Below are 16252 nucleotides of genomic sequence, written 5' to 3' on the forward strand. Positions count from 1 at the left end.
GTTGATTGCACATTATTGTATTTAAGTTTACTGCTGTACTACGTAGTATAATCATCACACAGTACATGTACTCTGTGGTACGCTGTGAAACGCTCTCATTCAGGAGTACCACTGTGTGTGTTACTGCTCTGTCATGATGAGTATTTTCTGGAGTAGACGTGGGACGGTGCAATGACAAAGAAACTCCTGTAAACTCAGATTTGTTGTTCATCTGTGATCATTTCAGCGTTGAGCCGCCTGCCGGCTTTTTTTTTCCTGTGACCTCAAAGCAGCCGCGTCGCCGCGCTTCCCTCAGCAGAGCCTCCAGTCCAGGCTGCAGCACCGGAAACACTACCTCCTTCAAACTTTTGAGAGAATCTGGACCAGACACACAGAAACAAATGTGTTATTTATTTCACCTTTTTTTTCCAACCAGGAAGCTTAAAATCTATTTTTCGAGGAAGGCCGAGAAGTCACACTATGATAGAGTTACGGAGGAGCATAAAATCAGCCATGACAACAGCTGACATGGGACCAAAGCAAAGCACATTAACACAACCGAGGGATTAAGACACACAAAACTAAATCCAGTTCAGAGATGACAGCTGTACTCTTCAGTCACACGAGCTTTGAACTCTCCTCTGAAGACAAAAACCGTGAAGCTGTGTTGTGTTCTGAAGATTAATCTAAGACTAGAGTGCAAAATGTGAGAAGGCTGAACTGCCAAGTTAAAAAAAATAAAGCCTGGGTAATGAGTGCATCTCAAAAGATTAGAATATCGATTTATTAAAAAAAAACAAAAACTAAACTAATTTAATTCAAAAACACAAACTCTGACATATTCTGTATTAATTACATATAAAGTAAAATAAGTTTTTTTTCTTTTGAAATCCAGTGTGTCAAATTATTTGATTATTTACTAAGATAGAATAGAATAGAACTTTATTGATCCGTTTGGTGCAAACCTCAGGGAAATTGTTGAATCAATTAAGATCAATAGATAAGATCAATTAAACAAACAAAACAATACAGGAATGTCCACCTCCTGAAAACTCTGTTCATTTCTACACTCGATGCTCGTTGTCACTCCTTCACCATGACTCAGGGTCTCCGTGTGTCATGGAGGAGATCAGCCTGTGACTCTGCTCAGGTCGCTTTGATATCAACCTTCAGCTCCTTTGTGTTTCAGTTTCTCATCTTCCTCTTGAAAATGCCTCCTAGATTCTCTATAGGATGCTGAACTAGACTGAGAGACACAGTGTTTATACTGAGTGTACAGTCATTTACTCAAACTTAGAATTAAATACTGCATTTTGAGATATATTTAATTAATTTGTTGTTTATTTTTAGCTGTAGGCCAAAAATATTAAAAGTACAATTGAAAGAACTAGAAAGTCCACAGTATATTAAATTTCACTTACTTTAACAACTGATGTAAAACACTGAACTTTTTTGAGATTACAGATCAGCTGCTGGTCAGAAGAGAGTTTACTCAGTACTGCTCTCTGCAAAATGTACTCGAGTACTGCTGAAGGCCAAAAAACAGCTCAAAAGATGTGTCCTGGACTACAGAAGTGCAGCACAGTGAAAAGATGTCCCCAGAGTCCAAACCACTTCAGAACTTTGCTGTGTGCACGTTGTTCTCACTGCTAGATTGAGACAGGCTTTATTCTGATTATAAAAACCTTCAGTTTTGAACAGAAGACAGCTTGTCATCCACACAAACACTGGCGGGAAGTTCAATTCAAATCTGAACGGCAGCAAAATCCGGGATCCTGAATGTGGTTTTCTGAACTCTAGATGCAACGAGGCCTGCAGCTGAGAAGCTCAGAAAGGAGGCAGCTCAACAGACAGAGCTCCATAGAGCAGGACTTTGATCCTTCTCAGTTAAACTCTGGCTTCTATCTGCAGGCTGCTTCTGGAAAAAGCAGCTCCTCTCAAGGAGCGCAGTGACAACCATTCACCTGTAGATGGAAATAAAAAATAGTCTAACAGTAATAGTTAATGTCTGTCTGTACATGGTCATGTGGAAATAATAAGAACAACAGGGACAGATTTGGTCTGAGCTTACTGTGAAAGGTTAAAAATGCCTCCCTCCAGATTTACGGGGGGTGGGGGTGCATATTCTGGCAATGGGGTCTGCCGGATTATGCACCACCACCCCCAGTAAATCTGTCCCTGTTGGTCCCAGCATTTCTAACTTTTCAGATTATGCTCAGATCATGCTCATCAATAAATGTTGTGAATTTGGTGGCTTTAAGTCCTTTGGGGTCAGAAACAGACCATCACATCGAGCTCAGGTCAGTGGTTTTATAGTGTTTCTGTGTAGTTAAAGGAAACTTGCATCAAGCCTCCACGTGGGAAAACATTCAGAGCTTGTCCATAGGCAGCGTGTTCAGTTCCAAAAAAACCAAAAATAGTCTCAGTTCTGGCTGTGTGAAAGCATAAAGCCAAGCCTAGAATGTAGTGAATCAACATGTCGGTGAGGGCTGACCTGCAGACTGCTCAAACAGTTCAGCTGAAGTCATCCGACAGACTTGAAAGCAACAAAAGGGAGCGACGTGCCTGGACAGCGTCTCAGGCAAAGGTGCAGTGGTCTGGATCCTGAAAATAGAACACTCTGTTTGGAAAAGGTAAAAAAAACACATTAAATACAGATGATTACAAACCCCCAGTAAATCTGTCCCTGTTGGTCCCAGCATTTCTAACTTTTCAGATTATGCTCAGACCATGATCATCAATAAATGTTGTGAATTTGGTGGCTGTAAATCCTTTGGGGTCAGAAATAGAGGGGGGTCCATAATCCGGCAGACCCCATTGCCAGAATATGCACCCCCACCCCCCGTAAATCTGGAGGGAGGCATTTTTAACCTTTCACAGTAAGCTCAGACCAAATCTGTCCCTGTTGTTCTTATTATTTCCACATGACCATGTACAGACAGGTATGAAATATTACTGTTAGACTATTTTTTATTTCCATCTACAGGTGAATGGTTGTCACTGCGCTCCCTGAGAGGAGCTATTTCCGGCGGAGCTGCTATTTCCGGCACAACACTGGATCCACAAAATCACAGGAAGCAGCAGCTTTCTGTCCTAACGTCACCTGGGACGGACACAGCCGCTGCTTTGATGTGAAATCTGTCCAGATGTTTGTATTCAGACAAATCCTCTGACGTTCACGAGCAGCTTGGGCAGCTGAAGGAGGTTTTTCCAGCAGGTCCGAGTCTCCCGGAGGATCCTCGTCCACAAACACCTGACGGAAGGAAAACGTTTCACCCCATCTCAGCCCAAGTGTCTTCTCACCTCCACACTGTTGTTCAGAAATTGAATTCTTGGCGCCGCTTGCCTCCGCCATCTTTCTGCCCGTTTTCTGAGGGGGTTGCCAAGGAGTCTGTGGTCGCTAAGGAAGTAGTCTATGACGTATGACGTTGTGTACGACGTAAACCACGACGGCGGCACCAACACAACTTTTTTTGTTTTGTTTACAACTTTTTACGAAAACGGACCTTTACGATTCTGTTTTCTATTGTAACCCGTTTGAAAAAATAAAAAATAAAAAAATAAAGAAAATCAGTAAAGCATTTCTTCTCGTGTAACTGCATGTTCTCCGCTTGCGCCACCAGAGGGCAGCAGAGGACACTGATAATAATAAACTGGTTGATTGTACTGCAATTCTAGCGACATAAAAGGATAAAATGCGGTGGAAAGTGACTAAATATACTTACTCTAGTGCTTTACTTAAGTGTAATTTCGAGGCATTTGTATTTACTTGAGAATTCCCACTTCACCTCAAATTTAAACTGTGTTTTCTCGTCCACTGCAGCTTCAGTTACCTTTGAGCTGAAGATTTTACACCCTGGATAACACAATAATCACTGTTAAAGCTGAAACCAGCCTGGTTGTGGGTAGTCGAGTTCCACCAAATATATGATGTTCCCTCTAAACTACTCACTTGCTGTCATTTAAAAAAATGCTGAAATGAGTGGATCAGAATGAGGTTTTTCCTCTTTTCTTCTCCTCAGGTGTCTGATGTGTATAAAACCGTATTAAAGTAGTTTAAAGTAGCTCCACCTGCAGCATCTAATAATATCACATGTAACACATCAGTCAGAAGGACCATCTTGCTGCCAATACATTTGGACTTTTACTTAAGCAAGATCCTTCCTTCGGTAATGGAGTATTTTTGACTTAAGGATCTGAATACTTTTTGCCCACCGCTGCCTATCAACACTGAAATAAAGAGAAGAACACATCTAATCATTTATCCCACAACAGACACACTGAGTAAAAATGAGTAACTTTAAAGAGATCATAATACATATTTGCAGATGTGTTTTAAATTTTTAGATTCTTTCATGATTCTGTGCGTTAAGTCTGTAAATGAGGCAAACAGCCTGCAGGCATTTTGGATTTCTGAGGTTTTTTTAAATAAAGCATTTCAAATTGTGCAAACTATAGAAAAGTTTCATACTCTTTGTCACCTCATATTTCTGCTTGTTTTGGTAAAGACAGAACTACATGTGGGCTCTAGAAAGGCATCAAAGATCAACAAAGCAACAGCACTCCAGAACAAGCAAACACAAAAGAGCAGTAATCTTAGACTTTGGCCATGATTGTTATTCAAAGAATTTCATCAAAATTAAAGTCTTTATTGGAATATATTCCAAAGCAGTTAAGTCATCTCATGACTGAACAAAAATAGCCATTTATCTTAAAAAAAAGTCCCAAGATGGTTCCAAAATGCACTGAACAGCTTATGACAAAATATACATTTGCTGTAACTCATTTCTTGCAGCCACTAATTGACTCGTTAATAAATAAGATTGTGAACAAAACATTTTTTACACATAACATTTTAGACTTACCCATATTTGCAACCAAAATCGACGACACATCCCCGTTTTCAAACTAATTATGACGACCCGTGTTAAAACTTTTGTCTAACAAGTTGCTGCAGTGCATCCTCCGATAAAACCAACAAAAGCCCCAAAACGAAACCGGAAAAAAAGCAAAACACGACGAGCAACAGTAAAAATAATAGTAATACAATAATAATAATAATGACAGGGTGATTTTTTTTTTATAAAGCAACACTGATAAAAGTAGATATTATAAAGGACCAACTATCAACAATGAAATATACAGATTACATTCCTTCGGGGTTTCAGAGTAGTGGGAGTCCGTGTGAGGAGGACGTTTAACTGAGCTAAAGGGACACAGAATCTTGTCTTGATAGAAACAGAACAAAAAAAAAAAAAAAAGCACACTCTTGTCTAAGGAGTAGTTATAATATTCAGCTTTCGGAGAGGACACACGCTCTCCTAAATCCACGGTGCATGTAAAGGTTTAGAGTACGGTTCAGGAAGAGTGGCATGCTAGCATTAATCCCGGAGTCCAAACATAATCAGACACATATCTTGTCTAATGTACATAGTGAAGAGCTTCCTAATACTTGAGTCACATGGAGCTCAGGTCAGTGGTTTTATAGTGTTTCTGTGTAGTTAAAGGAAACTTGCATCAAGCCTCCACGTGGGAAAACATTCAGAGCTTGTCCATAGGCAGCGTGTTCAGTTCCAAAAAAAAAAACAAAAATACAAAATAGTCTCAGTTATGGCTGTGTGAAAGCATAAAGCCAAGCCTAGAATGTAGTGAATCAACATGTCCACTGTTCACCCGCGGTGAGGGCTGACCTGCAGACTGCTCAAACAGTTCAGCTGAAGTCATCAGTCAACAGACTTGAGAACAACAAGAGGGAGCGACGTGCCTGGACAGCGTCTCAGGCAAAGGTGCAGTGGTCTGGATCCTGAAAATAGAACACTCTATTTGGAAAAGGTAAAAAAAAACAACACATTAAATACAGATGATTACAAACAAAACCTAACCAGACTGAGATACAGTGTGTGAAGAAATGGTGGAGATGAGTCTGCGACCCCCATTTCAAGTGTCCACCTTCCTGTAGAAGTGGAAGGTGCCAAGAGGGGGATCAGGGGGAACCTGGCGCCCTCGTGGGCTGATTCAGTGCAAGAGGCCTTTGATGAAAAGGGGACTGGGACTTTCTGCTTCTTCCTTGGTTCTCTTCAACAATCCTCGACAGCCCTGATTCAGACTTTCCTTTGATTCTTTCAATAATACAAAAACACACGCTCACGGTGGTTCAGTCTCGCCACGTTACTTTAACAATCTGCAACTCCTGTGTCTTCATGTCTTTCATACAAAAACGTCCACAAAGTCCTGCCGAGTCCCGCTGGGTTCAAAGAAGTTGGCGAGCGCTATGTACAGAGAGGGCGATATGTCGTATCCGAGCGTGTCTGGAGCCGGCTGGGTCACTGAGGCCGAGGCTCTCCGTGGACTCGGAAGCGGTACATGCAGGTGTATTCTGGGTGGCCCCAGTTGGACAGCACTCGCACCTCGATGATCTGGAAGGCCTTGTCGTTCTGCTCCTGAAGGAGAAGCGGAAGAAGATGTTCACACACATGGGTTTTTTGTACTTCTGATGGTGACCAGTTAGAAGTCTTCTCGTTACCTGAACAGGGAAGGTTTGCAGCGACTCCCCGTCCTCCTGGTATATGTAGTGTCCCAGCAGCTTGCCCTCCTCCTGGTACTCATCATCGAGACCCTGAGTGTAAAAAAACATCAGTGAAAACATCCTTTAATGAAGGACGGTTAGATTACCTGGAGCATGGCTTCGTGTCGGCGTGTTCCTTACAAAGACGGTGAAGTTGCGAGGCGCGCTGGTGATGTTTCCGGTCGGGGACAGGCTCTTGGGGATGTGCTCCACACAGAAGGATGTCGGCAGGATCCTCAACGACAGCCGGATCACCAGGTAGCCCTGAGAGCCCTTGAAGGCCCAGCAGTTACCTGGATACACGTCAGGCTGACGGAGGGGAAGGAGGACGATTACTTTTGGAACAGCGGCTGAGACTGTGAGACTGTTGAACCACCGAGGAGCAGCTCAGAAACCTCAGCAGCACTTCTCTACCAGCGGACATCAAACTCCTCCCCTTTAGCAGCAACCACAGCTAAAACGTCCCATTAAACATCCGCATCATTTGCAATATCACTTTTCTCAACAGTTTGTGCAATGTCGGTTCCGGCATAAATAACAATAACGAATGTTCAATGTTTCATATTTTCATTTCTCAGGTGTAATATTTCTCTTTCATGAACAACATCGTCAGCGTAAAGCACAACATTTCATTTTCACCTGATTATGTGTGATGTGGCTTCCACTAAGCAGCATTACTTTGTACTGTTCTGTGCTCGTCTTGTTTCAGCTACTTGTTTTGTTTCATTAATCTTATATCTTGTGCTTTTTCTACTTTGAAGTCACTGCATTTCTCATGTATGCTATCTAGAGTTTCCTTTGGGACGGCGCTCTGTTCATTAGCCTCCATTTCGACCCTTCATCTTTCCATCATCTGTAAAATATTGTTGATGTTTCTCACCTGGATGACGACGCGTGGAGACTGGGAGAAGTACCAGAGCGGCAGTCCGAACAGACTCATGAGGGCCGTCTTGGTCTCGTAAGTCTCGGAGCAGCGTGTGCTGAGGATGCTGCCGCCTGGACGCAGAAACAGGAAGGACATTTTCATTTCATTTTCAGGGCCACAAATGACGTCAGATACCAACAGACGGGACAATGAAGTGAGGAGCTTTTCATACTGCACAGCTGATGCCTCTTCTTTATCAGTTTATCAAGTTTTTTTCCACATCTTGAAACAGCTTTATAAAGCCAAGTCTAAACAGCTTCAGATGTTTAAGCTTTCCTTACAGGACAGACAGTGTATTAGGAAACACAACAGTCTGCCTTCAGACTATCCTCTGGAAGTGCCAATAGAGTTCTAAAACATCCCTCATGTTCGCTGACTTGTTGTCCTCATTGGTCCTGTTTTTGTAGCATCTTCATTTTCAGATTGTTTATGAGGGAGACGCGCTGCCTCACCTCATATGATCTGATCCCCTTTGAACAAATAATCAAATCTGTATGAAATGGAAAATTGTTCTGGTGCTGCTTTAATGAAACTAGAAGTGGTGCTACACAGAAAAGGCAACATATCTAAGGTGTGAGGCACGTTTTTAAACTGTAATCCAGTGACATTGATCATAAGATACGCTAGATTTAGCTCATTATGTGATTGATTGATTGATTGATTGATTGATTGATTGATTGAACATTCGTTACAACAGCATATTTCAGTGTTGGGGGTAAATTAAGCCTTAAAAAAAACTTTTCACATGTTGGTAGAAGAAACAAAGCCAGTGATTCACATTCAGGTGCTAATGTGGGTAAAAACTCTGCTGCACTTCCAGCCCCAGTCAGAGATGCATATAGGTTCCCATGGCAACACGATGCATCCAGTGAGTGATACTGTGACGGCTTCATTCAGTGGTTTTAGCAACGTACAGATGAGCAGGTTTACAGTTAAAGCATCAGCCCAGAATCGGAATCACTCAGAGAGAATCATCAGGAAAGAGTTTGGTTGAAGGGAGACGCTTCTTACAGCTGATTTAAATCTAAACCCTGAACAGAACCTGCTCCGGACCAGGTTAGCNTACCATGGAGATGTAGCTCTGCAGCATCAGTTACCATGGAGATGCAGCAGGTTAAGTGAGCCACCCTCTGATGTTACTTGACCTCTGAGATGTACTCAGATGTAAAACAGAGCAGCAGCAGCAGCAGCAGCAGCGCCAAACCAAGATCGTGTTGAAGCAAAACCTCGTACATCAGCTATAACGTCAGAGAACAGAGGAACCTGAATCAAACCGGACCGTTACAACTCCATCACGGGTCTTTACCGCTAAACTGGCCGACTGTGAATTCAGAGCTCCATGTAGGTCAAAGCACTGCTCAGTAACACACTTGACAATGGAGCCTGAGCTTTTGCCATTAATACCCTGTTGTCCTCGAACCAGCTAATGCCTGCACCCACACTGCATTAGAGACATACATTAGAGCGCAGTGCCGAGTTACGGAACAGCTCGCCTGCTAATCCCTTCTACATACTGCGGAGTGAACCGCTGTCTCAGGATGGACAGACTTCCTCCTTACCTCCAGACTCCAGGGCGTAGTCCACCAGGCCGGTGCGATCCTGGGAGTAGAGCTTCAGAGCATTCTGGACTATCAGCTTCACGTGCTGAGGTAGAGAGCACACAAGAGGCTCAACAAGAGGGCAAACCAACACTTCTGAAGAGCTTAGATTACGTGATAAAGATGGAGATCCACGTTGATTATGATGTTGACATCCATTACCTCCTCTGTCAGTCCTTCAGCAGCAGAGGTGTGCTGGACAGTCCCAGTTATCGTCTTCACAATGGTCTGGGCTTGGCTCTCGGCCTCACCCAGCGTCTGGGCCTGGCTGCGCTCCAGCTGCAGGGATATGTTTCTCAGGATGCTGTGCTCCAGAGAGGCCAGTGCCGCCTGCAGGTCGGGTGTGCTCACGTAACGCTGGGACAACCAGAGGACCAGAGACTCGGGCAGCTCCTGCTCCTCTCCAGATCCGCCGCTGCCGAAGAACAGAACCTGCAACTCTTTACGCACCTGGGAGGACACCTGGGCTGATATCTGGGTAAAAAAATGGAATGGAAACCGGATGTCAGGGCAATTTTAATATTCTTAATTTATGGAGGAGCATCACAGATTAAGCTGACATCACTTTATAGCTCAAACATGCGTACCGTGTCCTGCAGCGTGTCCAGCTGCTCACACTTGCCCTTACATCCCACGACGGCCTGCAGGTCCTGTCTGACTTTACTCAGCTCAGCCTCGAGTCTCTGCACCTCAGCCAGCAGAGCGTCATGCTCCTCCTGCTTCACCCCCACACTGAGCGACACACAGAAACGATACATGAGCTGCCACAATCTGAAAAGCCTGCTCGCAAAACGTGAACAGCTCATTACGAATTGGAAGGGTTCCTCTTGGTGTTTGTACCTGACAGCAGCAGCATCAGCTGGAGGAGCTTCAGCCTCTTTTTGCCGTTCGTCTTTCTCGTGTTCGTACTGCTGCTGCTTCTGCTGCACCTCCTGCAACACACACATGAACCAGCTGAAGTATAACAGAAAACCCTCCTGACAGAAGAACACTGGATGCTATTGTTGCTCATAACATCCTGCCATCAGATATTTGATCCAGCACCACTGTTCCTTTGTATACAGACGTAAAACCTCAAAATCAGCTCTGATTCATACCTGCTCTCGTCTGTCCTCACCTGTCTGAGCTTGTCAGGACTTTCTCGTCTTTTCAGCACCGTTGCTTATGTGTCCATCATCTCATGCTATTAGTTTCTTTGTACTTTCATACTTAATGTTATGATCATTTGCTTGCTTCAGCGTTTTATCAACTAAGCTCTGAAATTACACTTGGTGATCTGAGGATCATGAGGTTACTATGCCATCTTGCCACACACTCCCATCCATCCTGCAGGCATGTTTTCAAGGTGTCGGTCTGCTGTGCGTACCTCTGTCTTAGCTGCCAGAGCGCTGAGCAGCACTTCTAAACCAGCCAGTCGTGCTGCCTGAGTCTCTTGGTGTTGTTTCTGCTGCTCTGCTCTCTGCAAAAAAAGAAAAACAGTTAATCACGTGTGAATTTTCTGGGCCAAGTGTCCCTCGCCTGTGTGCATCCTGATGCAGCTACCTGCTCTCTGAGCGCGTCGTCCTGCTGCAGCTCTCCTCGCAGCACGCCGAGTCTCTGCTCCAGCAGGGACGACACCCACAGACCCAGGCTCTCCCTGTCGGTCTGACTGTGGAGCTGATCCCTCAGGGTGCTGTACAGACCCAAAATGTCCCCGTGACGCTGCTCCTGCTTCTCGTCTCCCTGCCGGACCTGCTCCCACAGCAGAGCTAGCTGGCGCTCGACGCGTTCAAGACGCTCCAAGTCCACGCCGGAGACAGCCACGGGAGGAAGCATTGGCTGAGGAGAGGAAAAGAATTTAGAGGCATTTCAGGATAAACGTCACGTAGTAACGCCGATACATGCGACCGCCCGTCTCACCGGTGCCTGTGACGCTGGGGTGGCCGGAGTCTGCTGCACCGGAGGCTCTGCTGCAGGGACAGAAGCAGGAACCGGCACCATGCGGGACAAGAAGGTCAAAGGAGACGCAGGACGCCACTCGGTTAGGTTTATGGCCGGGAGGTAGGCGAGCAGGGCAGCAGTGGACGGACCCCAGAGCCATAAAGCTGCAAACAGACGGGAGAGAGCGGGATTAACACGGTACCTCCTCCAACACAGCAAAGCATTTATGTTTTAAAAAGATCACACAACTGAAACAATCTGAACTGTAAAAGCAATGCACAAGATTTTTTGAGAATATTTATATTAAACCTAAAAATAATAATAAAAATAATATTGCATCTTAGATTTAACTCCTGAACTGTTTTTTTTTATTTTTTTTAAAATCACCAACCATTTATCGTTGCAAGAAACTGTAAAACTCGGGGCGCCGCTACAGCTCACCTGGTTGAGCTGGCGTCCCATTTACAGGGCTACAGTCCCAATGTGGAGGTCATGGGCTCGAATCCCGCTCATGACCCTTTCCCACACGTCCTCCCCCACTTTCTTGTCTCTCTCTCTCACTGCTCTATCAAATAAAGGCACAAAGGCCAAAAAAGAAACTGTAAAACTGGAGATAAGATGATTTTCTGTCGCTCCGTGAACTAATCGTGCGCGACTTCCCTTCAGCTAAAATCCTTTTAGTCTAAATGTCTCATTTAAAAATAAACCGCTGGTGACTACAAATTCTGCCTCCTCAGTGCGACCAGCTACTTATCATGGGCTCTGGGTTGTTTTTGGCTGAACTGCAGGATTTTTGCTTTGTTTTGTTTTTTCCTACAGTGCAGGCAACACGTATGAACATATGACAACGTAAGTAGTAAAGTATCTGCAGCGCGTGGAGCCACCGTTTGTCCCCCAGTACAGAAACAAACTGTTGGCACTTTAAAAAAAAATATTGATTTCAAGGATTTAAAAAAGTCAATCAGATGAATTAATCTTTTGTTTTTATTAATTTTTTCCTGATTCATGGCACTATAACTTTGTCACAGACTGCATCACTGCTTCCAGCCCGGGTTCTGCTGGTTCCACAGAGCTGCAGGACTTCATGTTGCAGCGAGAAATGAGCCGCAGCGAATAAAAATGTGACAGGAAGAAAAAAATGTTCAGAGGGTTAAAGATTTCCTTCCATCCAGTCAGAAACAGTTGCTGCAAGAGGCAGGAACGTAAACAGTTTATGGCAGAAAAGAAAAAAATCAGAGCGCAACGACCCAGAATGTAAACGGCGAGGTATTCAGACGTAATGAATGTGACTGAACCTCGGCCCTGGGAAGAAGGCTGACCTGAATCTGGTCCTGGATTCTCTGCACACTCTGGGGATGTGTGCTGGTTGTAACATCTCCCACAGACAGATTTTTCTCTTTACGCGCTCACTATAAATGGGTTACATCTGTGGCAGACTCAGAGAGCACAAGAAGTTCTCGATAACTCACCGAGGAGGAGCAAAAGGGGCAGAAGGAGCAACAGGAGCTTCCACAGTTTGGGCAGGCATCTGAAACACAGAAGCACAAGCTGGTCAGATAAAGACACACCAGCGGGAGAACGTCAGCTTCATGAATCCCAACTGCAGGCCCCACGTAGCGTTTAGCACAAGACACTGAACAACTGAAATTTTCTAACCAAGTGCAGTCATTCAGTCCCAACAGTTATGCAGGAAAGTAATTTTGAACTTTTAACCCTGCAGTGACTAAAATCATCCTGCAAAGGTCACTGGGCTGACACGTCGTATTATGTTCACAACACGTCTGCACATCAACATGTTTCTGGACTTCTGGTGGGTTCAAGTCCAGTGTTGGTTCTCTGTTATCTCTGATGTCGGCCTCCACCAGCTCCCAAAGGAAATGTCTAAATGTTGGAGCCGCAGTGGCTGAAAGAACCAGGAAGGCGACGAACAAGCTGGAACGACTTCACTGACACAGCAGCTTACGTACATAATGCTGCTCAAAGTGCTCCACAGAACACACACAAGGAGGACAGGACTTTAAAATCAGTTCTAAAAGAAACAGGGATCCAGGGTTGGTTGTTGTGGCAGCAGCGTTCTGGACGGTCTGTAGGGTTGCAACGGATGCTGCCAAGTCAGGAAGACGAGTGTGAACTGAAACATGAACAAGCTCTACACTTTGAAGGTTGCTTTGGTCAAAAAATAAATAAAAATAGGCTGCAGAATAAAAGTTAGCATCTAAAACATGATCATTTAGAACAGCTTCATCACTGAAAGACACGTCCACACGGTCACGTAGTCATCGTAGAAGCTGCTTTCTTTCTACACATTGCAGGGTTCAGAAAGGCGGCGGGACTCTCACCGTGTCAGGAAGAAGACGTTGAGCAGAGACATGAGCGACACCAGCCGGTACCATCCTGATGCCAGAAACCAGAGAAGGCCGCGGCCTGCCTTCACTGCCGGACAGAAGAAACACAAACACAAAGAATGAGAACACAGTCAGACCACACTCAGCCGCCGCTTTATCAGGTGTTCACCCGCTCGTTAAGGCAAATGTCTAATCCGGCCACCCCCGTGTCGCATGCACCGGCGTTATTACGTGACGTTTATCCTGAAAGACCTCTAATGTCTAATGCCTAAGACTGGTCTGGTGAGTCTCCATTTCTGCGGCGACATTCGGATGCTCAGGATTTGGCGTGAACATGAAACGTGGATCCATCCTGCTCGTAGCAGCGCTTCAGGCCCCTGCTGGTGTGGTGATGTTGGGGCTCAAGTTGGGCTCCTCAGCACCAACTGAGCATCATTTAAACTCCACAGTCTACCTGGCTGCTGACTGCAGTGAGCCACCTCCTGACTCCTACCTCCAGCAGAGTAACACTCCACGTCACAAAGCTCGAGTCATCTCAGACTGGTTTCTAGACTTCACTGGACCCCACAGAAATCCTGGTCTGTTTCTACGGCACACCATTCCTCCATCATTATGATTGTTGGGTAGAAGGACAAAATCTATTTCTTATGATGATTCAACTTGTGTTGTCTGTTTGGTTGGTTCGGTGTGCGTTGTGGACATGTATGTAGTCTGTAATGTGTGTGTACATCCTGTAATCCTGTGATTTGTATGTACTGTGCGTACATACATACAAGAATAGCTGCTGCCTTGCAAAAAGCTAATGTGATCGTAATAAACAAACTCCCAATCACCAGGTCTCAGTCCAGCAGAGCAGCTGTGGTGCAACGAGAGATTCCCAACGAGCAGCCGACAAACCTGCAGCAGCTACAGATGCGTTCGAGTCATCGTGGACCGAATTGTGAGAGGAATGTTTCCAGCACCTTGTTGAATCTTTTCCCGACGCTAGCGAGGTGAAGCTAATAAAGCGGTTGGTGAGCGTATACTGCCCTAGAAAGTAGCAGAAGAAGCACATTTGAACCAACCTGGAGCTGCCAGGAGCATCCAGAGCAGAGACAGCAGCCTCTGAGCTGACGACCCAACCCCGGAGCCCAGCGCTCTGCCGGCTCTCACCACACAGTAACCCGGCTGGAGGAGGCAGTGACCTGGAAGACAGAGTCCAAACGGTCAGCACCAAAGGTCTACAGCTACAAACGGCTTGAGCTCTGAATGTGTGGGACCGACACATACAGAATATTTACAAGGTGCCATCAACATTAAGAAAAGTGCTGTTAACCTGCATAAACTAGGGCGCCCCACAGCGCCCCCACCAGGCGCTGAGACCTGGAGGACTGTGTGAGGAGGACGGTGTGTGTCTCAGAGTACTGCTTCCCTTTACAGTCATCGCCTGTATGTCACCGACGGCAACAAAGCAGAACGCACAAAAACAAAGGATGTATGAATGAACTGATACAGATTACAATGAAAACAACAAACGAGCAACACATTTCTGCAAATGATCAAAACAGAACTGAACAGATAAAGGAAAAAAAAAAAAAAACATTTACCAAATTATACATATATCATGAAAAAATAAATAAATGAAAACAGGCCACTGGTGTGTGTTTTAGAACCGCAGCTGTGCTTTCTGAATGACTGATATGGAGCAGTGAGAGCGCCAAATTACAAAAATAAATCAATACAAGATTAACAGAATAAAAGTGGAAATGAAAAGAAGAATAAATCAAATTAAAAATAAATAATGTGGCAATGTAAAGCATTATTAACCAAAAATGAATACATAAAAGAAAAGGCGAATAAAAGTAGAAATATAAAGACAAATAAATAAAATAATAATATTGTATTTCTGTATTTTATTTATTTAATAATTATTATTTGCTTAATTGTAATTTTTAATGTATTTTTTTATAACGTCGTTTTAAAGGCAAAGGAGCAGTTAGAATGTCGTCACTATGAAAAGTCAGCTAATGATGTAAAAAAGCTGCTTGTAGTCGGAGCCTGTTTCTGTCATTTTCCTTTTTTTTTTTTTTTTTCATTTAAACTACTTTTTAAAAAAAAACGTCTTTCATTCCTAAATTGAAGAGCCTGCTGTAAAAGCCAACAGCGACTTGACCTCTGGCATCACATCTGATTTGCTGATGTGATTTAAATTAGAAACTAAAAGTCGACTGAAGCTTTTTAACCTTTTAACGTCAGCACAGTGAGTCGTGGCGCTGAACTGGACCCTTGAAATAGGTCTGAGGTACAAACTGGAGTGAAACAGAAGCTTCTGCAGGTCAACAGGCTGCCGACTAATTAAAGCAGTTCACACAACCTCTGCTCGCTGATCCTGACACGGGTCACGCATATCGTTAACTCTGCCAATCAGGAGTGAGAGGACGGGCACAGGGAGAAAGAGGGAGGACATGTGTCTGTGGTTTGTGTGCGTCTGCTTACACAGGGAACCATTGAGATTAAGATGTGATGCGTCTTCAGTCACCAGATCCTTCACATTCATGCTTCCACAGAAACTCGAGTGAGCTGCAACAAACACACAACACATTTATTTGCATCACAAAAACGTGAGAAAACCGCGGTGAACACAAAGGTGGACGACGGAGATGAGAAAGTGCCGCGTCACCGATGTCACGGCTGAGGAGCTCTGAGAGAGAAAGAAAAAGAGAGAACAGAGGTGCACGAGAGCAGGTGAGAGAAGAGACGGCGGCGACGGCCAGAAACAGGAGGAAGGAAATGTGGTGAAACCTGATCAAACTCTCCTGCAGCTGTGAAAAGAACCAGCTCAAAGCAGCAGGATATCAGAAACAAAACTGACCTCTAACACACTGAAATTACTGTCACATGGCAGACGCACGCTAATAAAAAAACGAGTTTTAAAAAATGC

The 16252-nt window shown here is 44.5% G+C and overlaps 2 protein-coding genes across 8 annotated transcripts in view; both read right to left on the reverse strand.

The window, feature by feature from the left end:
- iqck (IQ motif containing K) overlaps window positions 1–3415 on the reverse strand; it is an 18399-nt gene extending 14984 nt beyond the window's left edge. The window contains exons 1-2 of the mRNA XM_008286582.1: window positions 3283–3415; window positions 263–357 (exon numbers count right to left, since the gene is read on the reverse strand). Of these exons, the coding sequence (XP_008284804.1) occupies window positions 263–357; window positions 3283–3334 (147 nt within the window). The 5' untranslated portion in view covers window positions 3335–3415. The remainder of the gene's footprint in view (window positions 1–262; window positions 358–3282) is intronic.
- A 1177-nt stretch (window positions 3416–4592) lies between these two features.
- sun1b (Sad1 and UNC84 domain containing 1b) overlaps window positions 4593–16252 on the reverse strand; it is a 30582-nt gene continuing 18922 nt past the window's right edge. For all 7 annotated transcript variants that reach the window (XM_008286588.1, XM_008286585.1, XM_008286586.1 and 4 more), the window contains 16 exons: window positions 15808–15891; window positions 14648–14758; window positions 14397–14516; window positions 13327–13420; window positions 12457–12515; window positions 10967–11151; window positions 10610–10885; window positions 10434–10526; window positions 9908–9999; window positions 9655–9799; window positions 9230–9541; window positions 9029–9113; window positions 7425–7540; window positions 6686–6853; window positions 6503–6595; window positions 4593–6419 (listed from right to left, as the gene is read on the reverse strand). In XM_008286588.1, the coding sequence (XP_008284810.1) occupies window positions 6303–6419; window positions 6503–6595; window positions 6686–6853; window positions 7425–7540; window positions 9029–9113; window positions 9230–9541; window positions 9655–9799; window positions 9908–9999; window positions 10434–10526; window positions 10610–10885; window positions 10967–11151; window positions 12457–12515; window positions 13327–13420; window positions 14397–14516; window positions 14648–14758; window positions 15808–15891 (2150 nt within the window). In that variant the 3' untranslated portion in view covers window positions 4593–6302. The remainder of the gene's footprint in view (window positions 6420–6502; window positions 6596–6685; window positions 6854–7424; window positions 7541–9028; window positions 9114–9229; window positions 9542–9654; window positions 9800–9907; window positions 10000–10433; window positions 10527–10609; window positions 10886–10966; window positions 11152–12456; window positions 12516–13326; window positions 13421–14396; window positions 14517–14647; window positions 14759–15807; window positions 15892–16252) is intronic.

The sequence above is a fragment of the Stegastes partitus genome, unplaced genomic scaffold (assembly GCF_000690725.1).
Source record: "Stegastes partitus isolate 25-593 unplaced genomic scaffold, Stegastes_partitus-1.0.2 Scaffold459, whole genome shotgun sequence".
Classification (NCBI taxonomy): Eukaryota; Metazoa; Chordata; class Actinopteri; family Pomacentridae; genus Stegastes; species Stegastes partitus.